The sequence below is a fragment of the Corvus moneduloides genome, chromosome 1 (genome assembly GCF_009650955.1).
Source record: "Corvus moneduloides isolate bCorMon1 chromosome 1, bCorMon1.pri, whole genome shotgun sequence".
Lineage (NCBI taxonomy): Eukaryota > Metazoa > Chordata > Aves > Passeriformes > Corvidae > Corvus > Corvus moneduloides.
The window spans coordinates 108,704,092-108,726,539 of record NC_045476.1 but is presented as its reverse complement, the minus strand read 5'-3'; the positions used below and the strand labels follow the sequence as shown (position 1 = coordinate 108,726,539).

Genomic DNA, 22,448 nt, shown 5'->3' with positions numbered 1-22,448 from the left:
TCATCATCTTTGTGTATCCCAGAAGTGAGAGGAGGGAAAACGTTTTTAAACTCTGTGAGCAAAATAATTCCAATTTTCAAGCTATACAAATTTCTGTGTTCCTGAGGTGTCTGGAACAGCAGCATTCAACTTTAACCATTTGGAGTGTTAATGTACTGCTCTCATTTGAAACAGCAGAAGTCAGTACAGGCTGTGGTAAAGCATGCAGTATTTCAAGATGCCCTTATAAAGACTGGGGTAACTTCTGATCATTTTCCATAATGTACCTTATTCTCATGCAGTCAACTTGCCTTTTGATAAATTAGAATTTGAATGATAACAGAGGCATGACACCCATTGTTTTTCACTATGTGGAAAAATAAAAGCTCTTGAAACAAGACACATTTGCAAATCCCTTCGTGTCTTTATGTATTCGGTTCTACTGGGGTTCATGGGTTATTTGCAACTGAAAAATATATTCTTTAAAATGAAGATTTTTTTTTTTTATGGCTGCTGCTATTTCTGACAGACTGATTAGCAGCTCTTTCAATAGAAGAAATGAATGTCTAAAAGACAAGTTTGTCATAGCAGCTCTATTGAAGATGAATCTATTTTTTTCATCTTCCCTGCGTCAGGGAATCAACTGCTTGTCTAAAACGTCAGCACCATTTCAAAAATTGACATAATGTTGTACAACCATAAGTGTAGGAGGTTCTTTTGGTTCTTTAACTTTGTTTAAGATGTTGTGACCCAAGGGGACTCCAAAGAGTATCTGGCAAGATTCATTAAGCAACGCAGAATTTGCAATTGGTTATTTGTCAAATTATTCTCATCGGGTGATCTGGTCTCCTTGTGTTAGAATACCCTAAATGGGGGTCTTGGTGATGGTAAATATTTTGGCCTAATTTCTGAATGCGGAAAATACCGTATAGTGCGTTATCTGACTCTGTCTCTCTGGAGAGACCTTTCTTTGAGAAGGATGTATTGTTCATAATACAAACTTATTACAAAGCTTTTTGCTGTTTTGAGAATTCAGATTATAATGCTGATTTATGTCTTCCTTCTTTCTGAGCACTTGTTTAGCCAACTTGGTTGTTCTTGAGGCATATGGGCATAATATCTGCAGAGGAAGTGAGGGGTTTTTTGGCTTTTAGTAAAATCTTGGTTGCTTGCAGCCTTTTTGAGATTCCACCTGCGCTGCTAGTTTGTTGTGAACTGTCTTGTAATAACTAAGTATTCGTAAAGCACAGAAGCCTGTTGATGTATTCCTCCTAAATAATTGCTTCCATCTAAATGATCCAGACTCTCATACTCCTGAAAGATTATTCTTTAAATAAGAAGTCTTGGATTGGGTAAGGGGAATGACTTACGTACCTGAATACTTAAGTACTTTTGAATGCAAAGTTTACAGTCTTCTCTGGTTTTGCCAATAGAGTGCTAAAACAGAAAATGAGACACCAATTGTGAAAGCTTCTGCATGTGGCCTTACAAAAACTGAGGTTCCAGTTACACCAGAAATGAAAGTTGACTCTGAAGGACAACCAAAAAGAATAAGGTATGTATGGACAGAACTTGAAAGGAGTGTGTCTGCAGCTGAGTAAAAGGGTGTGGGGGTAGAACACAACCCCACAACCGAAGCTTTTTTTTACTATTGGGACATCTGTGTGGTGGAACAGGCTTCACAGAGAGTCTGTGCAGTCCAGTCTCAAAGGTTTTTGGGATCTAACTGGGCAGCTTGCTCTGACCTCACATCTGACCCTGACTGGAGCCAGAGGTTGGACTAGAGACCATCCGAGTATCTTCTGACCTGAATGCTCCTATGATTCTATGTTAAAGAGTAAGCAGCTGTAAAAACAGACTTGCCAGTACCTCTTAGTGGCTTTGTATTCTTCAGTCTTCCATGCTTTTTCTTTTCAGTTGAGTTTCTAAGTTGTCTAACCATGATATGCTGTGGTAAATGAACTGGTATTGGCAGTAGAATTTTGTGTATACATTTGTATATTCAAAGTTGATGTTTTCTGGATCTTTCAATTTTTTCTGATTTATTCTCATAAAATACACCTGTTACTTCAAGTATGCAATCAATATACACAGATCATATAGGTCAGAAATGTTAATATCTTAAATCCCTTTTTCAAATCAGACAAAAAGAGGTCATTCAAGGGGTATATGCACCAGAAGACTTCTACGTTTTTCCTCTAACCAGAGTTGGGGAAACATGCACATTAAAGGTCAACTTGAGGAATAACTCCTTTACAACACACATGGTAAGTTTGACTGACTTTATCTTAAATAGATACTTGTAAGTCCTTTCAATTGTTCACCTGCACTGTTTTTTTCTCTTTTACTATTGACAAAAATTACAATAGTACAAGTCTTAGTTTGCTAGTTCCAAAAGTCTATATTGGAAAAATTTTGATGTGTAATTTTTCTCTTTTGTCTGACTGAATAACTGTGTGTATTTGTAATATATTAATATGAAAATATAGTAGATCAAAATTTGCATAGGTTTGTTGTTCACAAATGTGGGCATTCTATATTTTTAAACCTTGGGTCTGTGTAAAGCTGTATTTGTAAGTGACCTGATTTATCTTAAACATGTCATAAATTGAATATGATGGGCTTAAATATAGTGCACTTTTGAGCATTTTGTATTAAATTACAGCTGAAATTTGTAAGTCCCAGGGAGCCTTTCTACATCAAGCACTTGAAATACTCTCTAAGGTGAGTAATGCATATGCTAACATTCTCTCCTAACAAAAAAATTAACCAACTAATGCAGTGAGATAAATATCTTCTGTATATGTAGAGTGCTAAAATGTAGATATAAATATTCTGGATGTCTGACTAAAGGGCTGGGAGGTGTTTTGTTGCTTTTGTTTATAGTTAAAGGTTTGGGGGGGGATTGTGAGGTTTTTTTGGTTGGGTTTCTTTTTTTTTTTTTTTTTTTCCTAAGCTGTACTCTCTAATCTCTGTTCGAAGCAGAATGAGCCCACACAGTTATTTCTGCATCTGCCAATTTCTTCCCTGCAAATTGTTTCTAACAGTGCTTTTAATGTTAAGCCTAATGCTTCATGTAACCATTTGGCATGCTGTGCACAATCAAGTCATTCCTTCCATTTATACTTTCTGCACAACAGACCAAGCAAATTGCCTTCATCATGCTTCTAATTTGACAAACCTGCAGAGCTGCATCAAAGATTCTCTGCAAATACAAGGTTTGAGCAGCTAGTGGAATTGTCTGGTCATACCAAGTATTTCAGCATTTTACCTGCATAGAAGAAATTTTTAAGTTGGTGATAACAGTCCTGAAAACAAACCCAGTCATCTGTGGAGTTCATTACAACAACTATGTGACAGTAGTATTAGTCATCTCTTCAAGAAGTACAGCATCTCACATGCTCATCTGCAACAGTAGGATTGTCAGGAAGCAGAAATGCAACCATTTCATTAGAAGTGATACAGCATACATTCTGAGTGTTTAAACAGGTTCCCATTTTAAACACAGGGAAGCTAAGGGTATAGAGAGCAGAAATTGTGAGCAAATTGTAAATGGAGTTAGATATTCTGCCTCCTAATCTGCTCCACATTCATCACAAAGATAGGGCTGTGGTGGTGTTAGCCAGAGGTATTCAAGGTATTCTTAAGGCCACTTTTCAGTGCCAAGTGTTATAACTCCACCTAGGCATGTGTTAGTGCTTCAATTTAACTGTCATCTTTTTATTGAATATTTCACATGAGATGGCACAGAAGGGTTTTTTATGGGGGGAGTGACCAGGATAAAATCTATCCACATAAAGACAACCAGCTAGATCTGTCTGAGGCTGTACTGTAGCATACAGAGGACAGGATGACTTGATACAAAAAAATGAGTAACTTCACTGGAAGACACTTCGATATTTCAAAAATATTGTTGAGGAATGCTGAAAAAACTATTTGGTATATTTTCTGCAAGAGATTATGAACTCCTACTGCATTTATCCAAAGTAGACTTAACAAGTTTAAAAGTCAGTCTTTTTTTTCCTAGTAACTTTGGCGGTTTTTTCTTTGGCTGTAAATACCAGTTTTTCCTATCTTTTTAAAAAATAATTTCTCTGAAGTCGACATAGTGCTCTCCCATTTATGAGCATAAAGCACAGATTTACTTGACTTGGATAGATGCTTTTAAAAAAGTGTTAAAAGTGGTTTTAATGGCTTTTATTTGAGAATAGCATCAAGGAGGGTATCAATAAAGCCACTGGCAGCTGTTTCCTTCTAAACTTGGTTGTCTTTGGAAGTAATGCTCAAAACTAATTGGATGAGAAGACTCTTCACAGGAACTTGGAATATTAGTCTCTTTAAATAAGAATGGAAAGTACCATTTACCTATATGTTTTTTACCAAAAAAGTATGATGTTTTAAACATGGTCTATTGTATGCTCTTAATTTTGTGGGCCAAATTTGAAAGTAATCCTGTATAATCAAGTTTTAAATCTGGATAAAGAAAGTGAAAGTTTATATCCAATATCAAGAGTCTGACTTTCTGAATTTGGTATAGTGGCTTTGCCAGTTCTTCAGTTGGTTATGCCATCCCCAGTACCAGTACATAGCACTGCTGTGGAATTCTGTCTGCAGCTTACACCCAAAAGAGTTCTATTTGTTGACAGAGTAGAATTTGTTTTACTGCAAAGATAATACTTTTAATAATATGGCTCTTAAGTGATACAAATATATGAATTAAACATTAAAAAAAATGGCAAGTTTCTGTTTCTGGAAGTACTACCAGGTTGCTATGCCTACTTAAAAATGTTTGAAAACAAAAATGTCCCAATTTTATTGCTTTCAGAAGCTATCTGATTACAGGGTAGTTTATATTCTGCATACTAGTAAAAGATAAAACTGTTTTGTTGGGTTGTTCCCTTCACTAATTATTTTTGTTTCCAGTAGCCACCCTTCTGTCAGTGCTCACTGTTCATTGATGAACCATGTGGTTACTATGGTTTAAATAGCACTTTTTGCCCATACTCTTCTTTTTCAACTTACCTATTCCAGTGTTGTGTTTTGAGGATTAGAGGATTAGTTTGTCTATGAAGCAGGCTTCAGACATGCCTGACTTCTCAGAAATACCTCTTGAAACTGGTGCAACAACCTGTAAAGGCCATACACTATTCAGAGACTGAGGTGCAGGCGTAGTGGAAAGTTTGAAATAAAAGGGTTTTTTTTTAAGAGAAAAAGAGTTAATTGCAGCAGAATTCTACTTGTCCTGACACTATCCTTCTTGACTAGTTTCTGATTACTGTACTGGAGAAAAATCTTCCAGGTTGCTTCATTTCTGAGAACATTTATGTTATGGAGTAGCCCAAAGAGCTGTTATATCTGGAGTCTGAACTTCCCAGTTTTGTTAGCTGAGAAAATGAAAATAGCATCTTTTCCTTTGGGCTAGGAAGCAAGTGTGATGAGCCTTATCTCGATTGTGAGAAATCAACTGTCTCCTACAAAAGAGACTATGTAATTTCTGACTTATTTGGCTTTTAGGGAAGAACAGTAATGTGTTTAGCACCCACCAAATGGACACCTGAATTTAGAGATCAAGCAGAATTTAATGTAGCTGTCATATGCTAAGAAACTGCTCTGCCTCAGTACTGTTGAGGTCACATGGTTCATACTCTGGAAATTAATACTTGACAGCCAGATGTGGGCATCTTTCTGAAAGAGCAATACTTAACTTACTGTTAAGTTTTTGATATGGTGTAAGTTTGATTTTGGTCATACTGTTCTTTTTGAGTAAATGTTATATAATATGTCAGGGAGCATACATGTATTATTTTGGGGATGATACAGACTTCTGCATCTCTTCTGGCTTTCTACTGAATTTACTTTTACTTTTGTACATTCTCAGGTGGCCTAGTTATATGCAGCTTCACACTCTATTCCTACTAAAATTTATGTTTTCTAACATAATGCATTTTACTGATTAAATAATCATACTGATGCCCTTCACTTAAAAAAATGGATTTTTTAAAAAATAATCTGAGTAAACATCTTCAGCCTGTATATCATAGATGGTTAAAAAGACAAACACTGCCACATTTGTTATACAACACTTGGCAGTCGAGGATGAGACATGAAACTGATTCGGTTGTATTCCTTTGGTGCACTGTTGATTGTAGTTCACTATGGTATAATTACTTCTTTATTTTTGTATTAACCTGATTTAAAAAATACGGTACCATCCCCGTCTTTATTCTGAATGTGTGTACTCTTATTTGATTGACCAGGATGTTGTTAAAAAAAGAAAATTTGCTGATGTGACTACTTCAGCACTAAGGATGAAACTAGCAAATGAGAATTGTATGTAAGGCTGGTATTACCATTTCAAATGTAGGTGAGGGGTAGAGTAGAAGGGTCAAAGCACAGATTGATTTCAATAAGTTGGATTAGTATAGAGAAAAGGAGTATGAAAAGGTAGGAACACAGTGAGAAAAAGTAGGGGAAGGAAGCACATTCCAGAGGGCTTTGGACAATACTATATAAGGAGAGAAAATTGAACCTACAGTAAAAGCAAACAAAGCTATCTTTTCTTTTTCTACTAAGTGATGCTGTTCATAATTCCTTATTTCAGTATGTGCCTGTTACTGCTACCTGCTTCAGTGCTGGATATTTCTATTGGATGCCACAGAATCCAATAGACTGCCAATCAAAATTTTCAGCTTTTGCTTGTACAGCTTATATTTTCTAATGATTCAGTCTAGGCTTTTGACAATTAACACAGCCACCCATTACATTTGGTATGTTTTTATGTAATCCAAATAGAAGAGGAATTATGTAACCTAAAACGGTGTAAAATTTCTAAAATGCTGTTTGAGGATGGACATATTGATTTGCAATAATTCAGAAAAATATTTCTTAATGTGGAGGCAATTAGAAGTAATGAAAATTACTTTAGTAGCTTCAAATGCATGAATTTCAAAAAAGAATTGAAAATTTTAGTGTACTTGTTTGATGTTTGAAGGGAAGAAATGTAGTAATTTTGCTCTAAATAAAGTTTATGCACTGTCAGTATTGTCAAGAGGCATACCAGCCTCATCAAAGTAAACTAGCAGGAATAAAGTATTGTATTACTTTGTATAATCAGAAGGAAAAAATGACCTTCATAATCAAAATCCTTCAGAAGAAAAACAGATAATCAAATCTATAAAAATAAACTTGATGGTCCAGCACACATCCAGTATACCATTTTCATGAAAATCAAAAGTAGACAAGAATTTGTCTATCTGGTAGTATTTACTTGTTTATTAACAATGATTATGCCCATAATTGCCATTTTAGATCCTGTCATTTCATCAATGTGCCAGTCCAGTTCAAGCCAAAGGCAGAAGGAATGTTTGAAGATGTCTTCGTTGTGCTGACAGCCAAAAATGGCCCAATTAACATTCGGCTATGGGGTAAAGCTATTGCAAAAAAATAGAACAGTTTCATAACTATTTATAAGAATTTATAACAGTTCATACCATTTAAAATATTCAAAGATTTGCTACTACATTTCCATACTAATGTCCTACTTGTTTTGCCCTGTGATGCTGCTTTGATGAAAAGTCTTCTGTAAGATACATTATGGTGCTTGTTTTACAAATCTGTTTTGATCGTAAAAACATTGAGAAATAACATTGTATGTTTTAAAGTTGTCATTTTCTAATTTATGTTTCTGCACTTTTGATGAAAATGGAAGTTTTCTATTTTTGCATTTATTAAAAATAGATAGATACTGATATATTTTATTTTAAGCATTGTAAATACAGAAATAAAATCTATGTGTAAACAGTTGATGCTACCTGATTTCTGTCTCTGTTAGAGGATTCTTTGCTGTAGGTAAGGAATCAAGCTGCCTCCTCTTAGACAATGCTAAATTTCTGGGGGGCTTTGAGGGAACCGGGGAGGCATTGCAGTCCAGAAGCTGATTTGTTAATATCACATTTCCATGAGGTAATGCTGGGGTCTGGCAATCAGCCCCTACCTTTTTACAGTTCAGTGGCAGGCATAGGCATTGTTTTTAACTCTCACAATGTGAAAACAATGTAAATTTTAATATGAGCAATAGTGCCATCAGCCCTCCACAATTATGCATCTTACCCAGTATTCTGTCTCTGAAAGTCACACAAAGATGTTACTTAGGGTAATGACGTAAGCCTGGCTGCTTACCGGTTCAATTCCATTTCCTCAGCATCTGCCACCAGATGAATAAGGATGGGAGGTAGAATCCCACCTATGCCTTTTTTTCCATTTATTGGCCTGTTTGTGAATTCACCTGTTCACATTTTTTAACTCTTTTGACACCTTGTTTTCACAGCTCCATGAGGCAGCAGGCTCCGAAAGTTCACTGTATATTCTTTCAACAAAATTTGTTTTTTCTGTGATAAACTGGATTATTTCTGATTTAGTTGAGCACTCTCCAGTTCTTATATTGTAGGAGTCATTGAACAACAGTTCCACCATCACCTTAGCCATTGTTAACCATGTCATAAAATCATAGAATAGTTTGGGTTGAGATGGACCTTTAAAGGTCATCTTGTCTACCACCCCTGCCATGAACAGGAACAACTTTAACTAGACCAGGTTGTTCAGAGCCCAATCCAATCTGACCTGAAATTTTGTTTCCATGGGTAGGACATCCTCCACTGCTCTGGGCAACCTGTTCCCAGGATATGATTGGCTTTCTGGGCTGCAAGTGCACATTGCCAGCTCATGTGCAGTCTCTCGTTCACCAGCATCCCCAAGCTGGCCTCGGCAGGGCTGCTCTCCATCTGTTAGTTCCTGCGAATGATGCTGGGGGTTGCCCTGACCCAGATGCAGCCCCTTGCATTTGGTGTTGTTAAACCTCAAGAGACTCCCATGGGCCCACTTCTCGAGCTTGTCCAGGGCCCTCTGGATGGCATCCCATCCTTCAGGTGTGTCAGCTGCACTGCACAGCTTGGTGCCATCTGCCAACTTGCTGAGGGTGCACTCGATCCCTTCTTCTGTGTCATTAATGCAGCTATTTAATAACGCTGGTCCCAGTATGGATCTTTGAGGAATACCACTTGTCACTGGTGCCCACTGGGACTCTGAGCCATTGACCACTACCCTCTGGATGTGACCAACCAATTTCTTATCCAGCTGACAGTCCGCCCATCAACTCTGTCTCCAATTTAGAGAGAAGGATGTTGTGGAGGACTGTGTCAAAGGCTTTAAAGACTCCAGATAAATGACATTTGTAACTTTTCCCTTGTTCACTGATGTAGTCACTCCACTGTAGAAGGCCATCAGGTTGATCAGACAGGACTTCTCTTCAGTGAAGGATGCTGCCTGTCTCAAGTCCCTATCCTCCATGTACTTTAGCATAGCTTCTACGAGGAGCTGTTCCATGGTTTTCCCAGGCACAGACGTGAGGCTGATGGGTCAGTAATTCCTGAGGTCCTCCTTTCTACCCTTTCAAAAAAATGGGTGTAATGTTTCCCTTTTTTCAGTCACCTGGGACTTAACCATCATGATTTTTCAAATACCATGTTGTTGGTAGCCTTTGGCTCTGTCTACTATTTTATTTTTTTAGCATGGAGCTGTATGCCTGAAGTTGCTTTAAACTAGAAATGCAGGTTTTTGACGGCATTGTACATTATTCCTTTCTTCAGGTTGGTAGGAGTGTGAGCAAAATTCATTTTAGTAGGAGATTGTTTGTTTAGCAGCATTTTCAAACAATTGAGATGTGAAAAAACAGGGAGGAAAAACTTGAAGTACCCTGTGCATTGCCTTTGGTATATGCCATCAGTGTTAAGTAAAAGTATACTAATGCTGCTGTTTCTCAGCAGTCTGGAAACCAGGAAGGGAAAATTTATTAAAAGGAATTAAACCAGGGATGAGAAGTCTTGTCAGCTCCTTATTCTCCCAACATGTAAGTTCCTGTCTGTGACCATGCTTCTTTTGCCCTCTTTTCTGCCAGGTGTTGCATGTTTCCTTAATTAATGTGATGCCTGTGTACTTCTGAATACAGAATTGGAATAGAGGGAATCTTCTGTCTGCTGCCTTACCTCAACAAGTTTGGTAGCTTTGTTTGAGAAGGGCCTTAGTGTACACAAGCCTATGTCTGTTCAGTTTTAGAAGCACAACTGGAAGTTACTTCCAAAGCTGGAAAAAAGACTAAGCTGCCTTTGAATTACAATAAGAAGCCCTGCCTTTGGATAATTAAGTATTTGGTGTAAATTCAGAATTGTCTTTGTGTTCTGTTCCTGTGGTGGGCCAGCTGTCTGTGACTCTGTTCATACTTCTGTTAGGGGCTTTTCCTGAGTTCTTGAGATGAGAAAATGGAAGGAATGGTTATGCATTTTTCCTATGTTTCCACCTGGATTGGATGTAAGGGAGGAAAAGGATGCAGAACGTGCTGCTGTGGATACTCTGGTGAACCATGTTTGTGTGCATAAATGTGTAAATATATACATGGGTGAAGCATATCTAAGTATGAACAAATGACCTGTCCTCATTATCCAAGGGAATCCGGATTTGCAGGTGATGTTAATTATTTTGGTATCTCTTTGCAGCCCACTGTTCTTGTTTCACTCATAATAACAGCTTTCTTTGCAGTCACTTCAAACTGGTTCCATTCCTACCCCACAAAATAAGACTGCTTCCTTTCCCCACGACTGCTTTACTTATATTTTAAACTTTTGTAGTCAAGACAATCTTACTTTGATTTGTCCACTGCTTACTGTGAAGAAGTCCTGATTTCTGTCTTTACTTCTTTTAGGGATACAGAAAAATAGAACAATTCTGCCCAGAATTTGATTTGATTAAGATTTTTAAGCCATAATAGTTTTAATAAAGTAAGCAGAATTAACTTTAGGTATAATTCTTTACTCATTTTGATCTTTGATAGCTTTGAAACTTTTTTCAATTTTCTTGTGTTGTTGGGTGCAATCTTTTGTCCCAGACTGGCAAGACTGACTCAAGCATCCCAAGCAGCAAACTTGAAAAAATCCCAAACAAATGATGGAACGATGTCTTTTTAATTAGTCATGTTACTTGTTGATTTTAAGACCAGAGAGCAAATTCAGAAATAAATTATTTTTAAAAATTCATTAAGTGTCTAGCACTGAGAATGTCTAGGTACCTGTTCAGCCTAATTGGGATATTAGTAATCATAATTATTCAACAGCTTTGTAAAGTTTTCACATCATTGACTACAAATGGAGTTATAATACATTCTGTACACGTGCTTCAGTGTGTTTTGGAGATTGTTGCCCTGGCATCTGAAACTAATTAGCATTCAGAAAACCTTGTATAGGTGCATATCAAGGCCTGGCTGTCTAGAAGATTATTTTGATTATATAAAAGCTTAAAATGGTAAAGAGAATTTTGTGAGTGTTTTTTGATGTATAAAGTAAGTTACTGAGGATAGTGGTGTTTTTTTGAAATAGAACACTAAATACTCTGGACATTTCTGTTGTAGGAATGCCTGATAGGAAAGATGCTAGTATATTCTTGCTCCTATGATTTGTGGAGGAGTTGGGGGGTAACAAAGTTCACCATGAGGTTAGTAGGTTATATATCTTCTGTATGTGAAGCATGTTAGCTTTCTATATTGCAGCATCTTTGGAAATGAGAAAAGGCATTCTGGGAACAAAAGTCCTTGGAAGCCAGTGAGGGAGTGGGCAGGTGACATAAGATCAGTCGTCCCTGGTACTGTAATTGAGTATCCTGGCTTTTGTCTTGTTCTACCTTTTTTCAAAAAAAAACCCCTAAATAACAGAAGTTCATGCCTTACTGCTTTCATTGTATAGCATAAATGAAGGATATGCATCTTTTTATCAGAATGACAGACATGGAATATTTGTGTGAAGAATCCACCTGTCTGCCGTGATGCCTCATATTCAGTAAGAAAGGTGACTGTTAATAATTTTTTAAGTGGTAATGTTTGCATTATACCAATTTTCTCCCCAAATTTGCCAGTTAAGTAGGATATTGATTCTAGCTTCCCATTTGAAAAATTTGAGTTGGCATTAACAGTAGAAAAGATTTTTCTCAATGTTTCTTATCACAGTAATGATATTTTGCCTTTACAGCACTGTGTTAGTTCACTGATACACCATGTAATGTGGAATCTGCCTTATGGGTTCCTATGGAGTGGTAACTTCAAGTGCAGAATAAACAAGTATTGCAAGCTGGAGCATGGTGGATTGAAAAGAGGATTTTCTTTAGACATTTTATTAATTTGCTAAAACTGTTCTGAAATCTTTTCAAACTTAATGCAATGTGCTAAATCAATACTAATAGCATAAACACCTAACTTTCAGTATAAGAAACTTGAGATAGAAAATGGAAATTCTGCTTTCAATAACATACTGTTTGACCACAAAGCTTTGCTAAGCATATTCCTCAATCCTGGATGTTTTATTTTTGCTGTATTATTGTTGGAGGACAGTCTTACATGAGCAGTTTTTAGATGTAAAATTAGATGGATATAATGCCCTTGGATTAATTTTCTGTAAATATTATCTGATAATCTTTGAATACTGGATGCTTGGTGGCACTTCTTGGCTCTAGAGATTTCCTACATGAAAATGTTGGTTTGATTTTTGCACCTTCTCTCTGATTCTAGGAATCCATATTTTCTAGAGCTGCTCAAAAGCTCAGAAAGATGCAACTAAATCGTTTGTTCTGAAGAATCAGCTTTATCCCCATTCTCAAAATTTTTATTGTTTTTTTTTCCATGGGGGGAAGAAAAAGGTAGTCAGTGTGGACAAGCTGAAGCTTTAAAAGTATAAATACCACATAAAACCATGGAATTTTTAAGTATAAGACTCTTTATAAAGCACTGTAATATTTTTCCTGATTAGTGTATTCACTACTGCCATTGTACTTGGCCATTATTTGTAGTACAAATTCATGTCTTTATGGCTCAAAATGCTGAATTCTGAAACAGTTTGTCCTTGATTCCAGGGGCAGTTTGTTGTCTGGGAATGACATTTGCAGGTACGTCTTTCCTCACAGACTCTCATCTATAGCCACCTGCCTAAATCTGACAGTTGAGCACCAGCTGGGAGTTATGACCCGGAGAAGCATAAAAGGGCTGGAGCGAGACAAAATGATCCATCAAGTCCTGCTTGTAAGTCAGGTCTCCAAACATGCATTTTCCACTCTATAAATTAAAAATTAAAATACTAATGGGTGTTCTTTTATATTCATCCAACAATTGGTTCATTAGGTAGGTATGTACAAAGAGGCTCTGCTTGTCAATGCTGTTTGGCTCTAAAAGGGGGCAAAATCGGTAGGGGTTAGGCTGGTCGTGAAATGCCCCCACCCCTTTTACCTTCCTTCCATGTTTGTTCTGGGAGGCTGGCGGTAGGTAATACTCATCCTGCATAGAGCTGGTTTGCATTGTGAGTGTTCTGTCACTAGTCACAGCTGTCAGGTATGTCAGTCATGTAGTATTGTGGTGGTGTCAGAGACATAATCAGAGAGATTAGGTGGACACAAAGAGCTCTGAATGAGGTGGTAATTGCGTTCAGGGGGAAAAGAGAGTTAAAGAAAGAAACTTTCCTTTCTCACAAGATCCATTAAAGAGGTGACAGCTAATATATTAAAGCTGGAACAAGATAATTGTGGTAAGAATCTTTGTGTGTTCTCCCTAAAATGCAATGTGCTCACAATAAATATTCAAATGCTTATTTTGTGTTGTGAATACCAGATAACCATTTACAGTGAAATGCGACCTCTTTCAAAAAGTTTAAATTCATTGCCAAGAATGTTCTAGGAACAGTTATAAAACTCAAAAGGAATATTGGTGCTATACTGAATCACAAAAATGCCATCTTATGTAAGCTTCTTTGCAGAGATTTTCTTCAAATTGGTCTAAGTGGTGGAAAAGAAATACTGAGATGCCAGCCATGGGCTGTGCTCTTCCAGACTTTGCTCTCTTTGAGTAGTACTTGAATAGTACCTCTCCCCCTCATCTCTCTCACTTTGGTTTTTTTTTTAACAGACTACTTGAGTATCTGTTTACATTACACTTATGCTGTATTGATGCCATGCTTCAGAACTGCCACTTACCCTTAAGATCCAGGAAGAACCTCCCTTCCCTTCCCTTCCCTTCCCTTCCCTTCCCTTCCCTTCCCTTCCCTTCCCTTCCCTTCCCTTCCCTTCCCTTCCCTTCCCTTCCCTTCCCTTCCCTTCCCTTCCCTTCCCTTCCCTTCCCTTCCCTTCCCTTCCCTTCCCTTCCCTTCCCTTCCCTTCCCTTCCCTTCCCTTCCCTTCCCTTCCCTTCCCTTCCCTTCCCTTCCCTTCCCTTCCCTTCCCTTCCCTTCCCTTCCCTTCCCTTCCCTTCCCTTCCCTTCCCTTCCCTTCCCTTCCCGTCTTTTTCCTCCTTGTTTTCCTCTACCTTTTGAAGCACTGAGGGTTGCTAGAAGTGTACATACAAGGTGTGTACTGGAACTTCCTTTGGCAACAGTCTTTTAAGCACCTGGTCAGTGTGTCTTGTTTTCTGTCCCTACATTTGAGGTCAGGTCCTCTGTCCCCTCCAAATAGGCAGGGATAAATGTTTTGGCATCCTCTTCAGGGTTTGAACATTTTCCTTTGTACCTCTGGAAGCTCTTAAAAACCTCAGCTAGTGTAAGGACTAGGGAAACTGCTGATCTTTACTCCCTCCTGCTCTTGTGCAAGGGCTCACATATTACAGATTTTGGTCATTTGGTGTGGGCCAATGGATTCCGAGTCAAATAGGGAAAAAAATGTCAACAGCTTTTGGAGTATTATATATTAACAGAAGAGTTGTTATGTAGACCTTCCCAAGTTAGGAATTAATTCCATGGCTGGTTGTGACTGTGGAAAAATAAGCTTCTGTGACCAACCCCATGTTCTTTATGACCCTGGTGAACAGCTACATTGATTTCCTGGCACTGCACAGCTGCTGTTGTGTTGAATGTTTAATCTGAAATCAACAGGACTGCTGAGTATTCTTTATTATCAATGAGTATAAAATTGATAAGTAATGAGTATAAAAGCCAAAAGCAACCACTAGTGACAAAATCAGTCCCACAACAAAAAATAATATCAAACATCATCCACTGTACTGCTTGCCACCAGAAAACATGAAAAGCAGTTTCATTTCTGTCCGTTAATTTCTTGGAATCTTGCTAGAGTTTCTGTGTTGACTGAAGTAAAAACCCAATCTGCCAATCTTTGCTCATAGAACTTTCAGGGCCTTCGAAGATGGCTGTATACGTACAGAAAGAAGAAAATACTATATTAGGCCCTATTGTGATAAATTTTCATGTCTCCCTTGCCATTCAAACCAACGTTTTTCCATTCTCTTTTGCAGCACTAAGTTCTAATAAACCTTACAATACAAAATAGGGAGAGAACAGTATGAGTCAGGACATCTTGATTCTTCATATAAATGGAAGTACTTTCACATTTCTCATGGTATTTATGGTGGTTTTTCAAGCTTTCTTTTCTTGCTGGCTGTTCTGATTGATAGTGAAGTGGGTTGAGAAGAGTCACCTCCAAAGACGGAAAGATTTGACGCATTTCCATTATAACCATCCTGCAAGAGCTTTTAGGATAGTTGAGCCACCATGTGTTGGTATAATGGATTGATCGGTTTGATTCTTTTATACAGGTAAATCACTTTGATGCAGGTTAATTCAGGCTGTGTTTACAGAGGTTATTCTGATCCCTTTTTCAGGCTCCTGTATGTGTTTTCAAAGAAACAATACCCCAAAACCTTTAGAGAATGAAAACCCATTCCTCCCTATTTACAGAATGGTATTTTTTCTTTCAAGCTGGAAGCCTACAAAATAAGTCTTAGGTTTTCATCATAATCCTTTATGAGTTTTAAATCTACTTTATAAGTTGGCAATTTTAAATGGTTCCTGGTGAGTAGAGCCCTGGTGAGCTTCAAAACCACACACAGTTTCAATGAAGCTGTGTGAACCTGCTTCAGAATCTCTGCAAGTTTTCCAAGCTTTTATGCTCTCGTATGGTTTACAGACAAAAACCTACAGGGGTCCCATTTAAAGCCTCCTAGCAGCTAAAAGATAGGGAAAAAATGGCTTTTAAAAAACCTGAAGTACCCTCTTATGAGTGCATTAAAAGCAATTTTGTTTGCTTTCCAGTTTCAAAATGCTTCAAGCTGCCAAAGACGCGCTGTTAGAAAATGACTCATGAGTACGAGAGAGAAATAGTCTTTGAAAGTTGGTTCATAGTAAAGGATGATAGCTAGGCAAGTGGAATTTCTGTATTCAGAAAGAAATACCTTGTGTTCTCATATTGCAGGTATTTTTTTCTGTCTCAGTAATCTGTTCTTCAGTGGTTCTTCACCTTTATCTTACAGGTTTTCAGCAACAGTGTGAAAATCAGCTCAGAACTTCAGTTTGTTCCTGTAGATACCATCTATCAACGTTTGGAGACCAGGACCTCCACAGAGAGAGAAGGCAATGCCAAAGCAATGAAGGCTTGTAATTTAACCCACCTTTCAGGTAAATCATGCTGTGTCACCCTGTGGATTGTCTGACAGTCTGTACTGTAGTTTTAGGAAATTTTAGTATTGCATTGTGGGTTTTACATTTTCATTGCAGTGTTTGGTATTCGAATGGTTACTTGATTTATTTTCTGTATGGGAAACACTGGCCCAAAGGCAAGGTATTAAAATGTCCTCCTCATTTTGATATTGCTACAGCTTCTCACAGTTTTTTTCTCTTTCTCTTCCAGTGTAAATAAAGACAACAGTGTGGAGTAGACTTTCCAAAATTCAAGAATATTTGGAGCTTGTGTTCTGTTCTAAGCCTCTCTTGAACAAATGTACTTTCCTTTCCAAATTGTATTGCTGAGTGTTAGGGAAAGAAATTGTTTGGAAAGATTCATTTAATGAACTCTAGAGATGACTTGACAAAACAAACTCTAGTGAACTGTTTTAAGTTAATTTTCTAATGGTTTAAACAGATGTTACCTCTAAGAATCTCTGACAAAATCATGCCTTTTAAAGGCTTACCTTACATACTTGATGGTCTTGTAAATGTGGCATATTTGGTATGAATAACTATGGAGGAACTTTCCATGGTTTTAGTTTTTAATTTTAAAACTACATATCCGCCAGCCCCTTAGGTTTTTCTCTAGGGAATCAAAAAGAAGAAAGGACAATTTTGATGCACTTGGCTGTTGACAATAGCTGAAAATGAGATAAATATTACAAGAATTAAAGAACTAAAAGAATTAAATGAAACTACAGAAGTGGTAGTAAAAAGTGTCTGAACTGTATTGTCTTTGTGACAAAACAGAAAGCAAGATGTGTGTGAACAGGATATGAATATAACCTGAGATCATGAGATAAAGATTCTTACTTGGTTTTAACTGTGAAAATATGACCATGACTCTAAAATTTACATCTGGAAATAATGCTGACTTACACACTAGCAAACCATTGCATAGTTGAGTACTAATTGAAGAGGTTTGGTATTTTTAGAAATCAAGTAAATTAAATGATGGAATGAAATTTTGAAAGGACTTGCATACCTAAAGCAACAGCTGGTGCTTAATCTCACCATTTACTTGTATAAACCATTTAATGCAGGCAAATTTTTTGATTCCCTAAAACTAATTTGCTGCCCCTTCACAACTGCATAGCTTTTTATGGGGTCAGTCAATCTATGTTAGGCAGCTGGTGTACGTTAGGAAGTTATTTCAAAGCCTCTTGCATATGCTACCTATTTCTTGCATAGTCTCTATAGTTTGTGTACCCCTCTCCATTGTGATCACCCCTGGAGTCCTCAGAGGAATTACTGCCAAAGCTCCAGGCATCCCTGTGTGGCCTGTATGGAACTAGTCTGTTAGCATTTTCAGTACTGCTGCAAACATGAAGAGATGTTTGAGTTTAAAAAAAATCTCCACCAAACTCCAAACCAAACAAACAGGACCCTCCCCTAGAAGAACTGAGGCTTCCCAGAACTGCTATAACAATACAGAATTACTCACAAGAAGAATAATCACTGGCACCACCAGACATGAAAACAGCTGTGCTGCAGTATGATGCTACCCTCTTAGGAAGGGTCTAGGTGAGATTCTCCTGCACTGCTTCAGTAAGGAGGTTATCGTGGGGGTTTTTTTATGGCATGGAGTTCCTTATGAACACTTTTGTAGAAAGATTAAATTTATGTTGTGTAATTGCAAAAGCACATGTGAGTGTAGAATGAAAGGGAAATTCATATATTAACATGGAGCTTGCATTTGTAACATGAAAAATAATTTAAAACAGCTTTTTATTTTTGGTGTGGTGTAGAACGAGACAAATAGGAGAAAAATGTTGACTCATTGAAGGAAGGAAGTTAAGAGGTCTTTAAAAAAGTATTTTGGGAAGAGACTTCATATATTTTAACACTTGGCCATGCAGGATTGTTGTTGGTGGATTAAGTAGAAGATGTTAGCTTTAGCTAACAAATGAGAAATAATTTTTCTTTATTCTAGCAATGTATAGAAAATAAGCTGTCTTTTAGAAGATGAAACTGCAGTTTAATGAAGTCATGGGTAGAAATTACTGCCTGGATCTTGCTATGTTTGCAGAAGAGGTAACTGCCCCTCAGCTGCTTGTCACCGTCTTTTCTGCTGGTGATTATCGTCGTCTCAGATCTGTTCGTTGTGCATGTTGTCATTTTCTAACTTGTCTGTCAAAGTGAGTTAGGTTGAAAAGACTTTTTTTTTTAAGTTAACTTGGTTCTCTTCGAAGGCAACAGATTGTGGAACATTTGTAATAAGAGCCCCTCCAGCAGATAATCTCAAGCAGAAGGGTGATGACAGGCGGCTGGAGGTTGTAACCTCTTCTGAGCTGGAGGAGTTTCTTGAGATAAATTAGTTATTCCAAAACTTGGGTGGAAGCAAGCATATCTGCTGCAGGGGCGGGGGTCTTGTAGACACCCCTCACCCTGCAAAGCTGCTTCTGACACTTCCACAGCCAGGAGCCACCCATGCTGCTGATCTGCTCCCTTCTATAGGCATGTGACTTAGAGCAGGGTGTCAGTATTTAGAGCCTGTTCGAGTCAGAAAGACATGCTGGAGTGGAAAACAGGCCAGCTTGTGACAGTGATGCTGAGTATGAGGATGCCTTTGTCAGCTTGACTAAGGACCAGCCCACCTACAGGTGCCATTTTTGATGAAATTGGGTTGAAATCCAGATGCTCTCAGCCCATAACTGCAACAAAACGGGGAACAGCTGCTGCAGGAGCAACAGCAGAGATTGTGAGGGTCTGTTAATGCCCTGGAGTGCACTGCAGTTCTTGAAAACCTGCTTTCTCAGGAATCCAATTCATATATGCTGAAGTGCTAACATGAAGGTTGTCCGAAGATGCTTTTGAGTTAATTTGGTAATGTGGGGGTTGCTAAAGCATTTGTTCTTTGAGATGCATGAGTTGAGGACTTATTAGTGTGGGAGGCCATACTTCCTCTCTGCAGAGGAAGACCTCCACAGTGCTCAGCCTAGTTAATGTATCTCAGGATATGAAACTTCATAAATATTGATATCTAAAGAAGGCAATTTATGGTTCCCCTTGCCAAGAACTTGCCCTACTTATTTATCTGGGTATAGGATGAGGTCCATGTTCTATGTTAATATGATAGGCCTGAGCTCTAGCAGGTCGGACTGATAAATGGTCTCTCAAATGGATCTTCCTGTTTGAAGATGAAGATATAATTGTACTCAGTCCCAAAGTCCAAGAGGTCATGTCAGAAAAAGCAGATAAAACAGCTATACATGTGGAGTTAGGTGTGTCAGACACAAACTCTGAAACAAAAAAGGCAAACTGAATATTTTAAGTGAAATCCAAGTAGAAGTGATGTGAGTGCAAGGGTGGGACTGCAATCCGAGGGCCATGAGAGGATGAGCTGGAGGAAAGGTGAAAAGTCTGTTGACCTGTTGTGGCATAGTGTCGATCCAACTGGGAGATGTAGAAGGACCTGTGGTGGAGATCGTTTTACTTGGTCTTGCCTTCTGTAGTGTTTAGGGTACAGATCTAATCTTGTAACTCCACATTCCTGAATTTCTGGCTTTATTCACCAAGAGCATCGTATTCTTACGAGGACTTCGGCCTTCCTATTGGCACTTAGAGAACATGCTGGCTGCTTAATGTAGAATTCTTGTGTCCAGATCAGTACTGCTATTTCAGCATCAAGCTTCTGTAATTGTCAGTCTCTGTAAATTGAAACTCTCAAAGCACTGAAGGGTAACACCGTGTCTATTGTAACTGACTCCCGTGATGTTTGTTTTAGAAACGACTCAAGTACTGTGTCAGTTCAAGAGTGAGTGTTAAGTTGCTGAAACTACTTACCGGAGATGAATCTGAAAGAAAGGATTTTTCTTTCTTACAACTACTGTGTCTGATCATCTCTAATTCACTTTGTTTAGAACTCTGGAAGGAAAAGTTATTGGAAAGGAAGTCTGTAGCTCAAAGTCTGTATTGAATGGTACTATCTATTACAACAGAGAAATTTATTTATTGTATTACTATAATGCTTTCTCCTTAAAAAAACCCCAAACCCTAAACTATAATAATATTTTCTTTCTGAAATTGTCCTTGCTGTGATTTACAAATCTAAACATTTTTTAACCAGAAACGTGCAATTGATCAAAAAGCTACATAAAGTATGTCTTTGCAGAACTTAAAGAGGACCATGCAGCAGAAAATATCAACACCAGCCATTAATGTAAATGGGTGTTCCTGAAGGTGCAATGGAATGTTCCTGACTAAAAGGTATCTTTAATCCCCTTCTGAAATGGAATTTTGCAATGCAGCTGAGGGCCAACTGATCGTAAAGGGCTTATTATGAGGCCGAGACATTGTTGGGTCTGGATACTCTTTGAATGGCATCTCGATGTCAGCCTAGCCCCATGCTGATTTTGCTTTCTTTCTATTTCTTAGGGAATAGCTAAATGACACACATTCTTCTTCCTGCTGATGAGGTAAATTGTAAACATCCCTCTAGACTCTCAAATTCACCTGCTAGAGTGATCTGTCTCAGCTGTGGCAATGCAAAGTTTCTTTTCATGCAATTAATGGGACAATTATATCAGAATGATGAGATCATGCCTTGTGCTGAAAAGAATAGGGATCTTTCATGAACAAAGAGAGCTTTATTTACATCTTTACAAATAAAGCACCATTTTATTCAGTGAAAGTGGGTGACTGCTACAATTTGGGTAGGCACAGTTTGGCATGAAGGTGAACTCACTCTGTAGAGTGGTAGGTAGAGCTTTGGGGTGGCTGTCTCAAAACAAAATCAGCAATATTTTGGGCTTTTTTCCCTGCTTACACTGACTTGTAGACTAGTGTGCAGGGAGTTCTGGTATTCCCTAAGTAAACCTATAAATGTAGAAAACCCATCTTGGTCTTTTCAAGACTTTTCATGTAGGTAGATTTTGTTCATGTAAATTAAAGTGTAGTGGTGGACAGTTCAGTACTCTGGGGGAACTACTGTGACTACTGTGATAATTTGATCCCAAGTTATGAGCCATATTTGAAACATGGAAAGTATTCTTGATTCTTTAGACATATATTTGTACAAGAGAAACTCCATTGACATTGCTAAGAGAAATACATGAGTCTGAGATATTTTTACAATTCTTTCTTTAAGCTGCAGAGCATATTTTTTCTTTAAAAAAATCATTCAGTGAATACTAATTTTAGTCTGACTTTTGACACTGTTCTAAATGACATCTGGATTTCATATAAAATCATATGTCTAGTACAAAGCTGAGACTGCCCACTGACAAATAAATTCCTATGCTCTTTAAGAACAGACAAATCACAGCTCTACTGACTCCAAAATGGTTTTGGTTTTATTTCTGGTAGCAGATGTGATTCTGAGGCCTTTTAAAATGAATTCAGCATCTAGCCTGTGCCTGGATCATTGCAGTTAACTACCAAGTAGAGCCTATACCAGTTAATAGAAGAACTTGTGGATTGGGAGGAGCCTCTTCGATATCGCTCCAGTTTTCACTGTATGGGTGAGTGGTTTGTGGAACCAGAGAGGCCCAGAAGGTGAGAGGGTGACTTGAAGCCCCTTCCAGCAGCAGCTGGGCAGCCTCTGGCTGCGTGCCCCATGCAACTGTTCAAGTGGTCCAGGCTCTGGTGTTCCCTGCCAAGATTTCCATGCTGCTGTTGGGCTGCGGTGCCAGGAATGGGGTTGAACAGAACAATATCTTCTTTGCTCTGCTGCCTTGCCCTGAGCAGAAGGGCAGATATTTGGAGGGAGAAAGGACTTGGAGATAACATCATGCCTGTTGGTCTGGGGAGGCTCTGAGGTCTCTGCGTGGCCTCACTGCACGGGGTGTAATTCAAGTTTTGATGTTGCTCATCTTTCATGCTTTCAGAGTAACAAACTGAGTACAGCAGAGAAATAAATAGCACTGTAAAAGCTATAAAGATTAAACAAAAAAAACCATTAAGAAGTTAGTTCTAAGACTGGAGAGCAGGAACAGACTTT

The 22,448-nt window shown here is 38.1% G+C and overlaps 1 protein-coding gene and 1 long non-coding RNA gene across 2 annotated transcripts in view; both read left to right on the top strand.

Moving 5' to 3' along the window:
* CEP192 (centrosomal protein 192) overlaps positions 1-7,766 on the top strand; it is a 71,295-nt gene extending 63,529 nt beyond the window's left edge. Inside the window, 4 exon segments of the mRNA XM_032107687.1 lie at positions 1,413-1,534; positions 2,123-2,246; positions 2,645-2,703; positions 7,288-7,766. Coding sequence (XP_031963578.1) covers positions 1,413-1,534; positions 2,123-2,246; positions 2,645-2,703; positions 7,288-7,426 — 444 coding nt within the window. The 3' untranslated portion in view covers positions 7,427-7,766.
* Positions 7,767-15,057: 7,291 nt separating this feature from the next.
* On the top strand, positions 15,058-21,140 carry LOC116449697. Its single transcript, XR_004242503.1, has 2 exons — positions 15,058-16,459; positions 16,692-21,140. It is a non-coding gene; the product is annotated as an uncharacterized LOC116449697 (long non-coding RNA).
* The last annotated feature ends 1,308 nt before the right edge of the window (positions 21,141-22,448 follow it).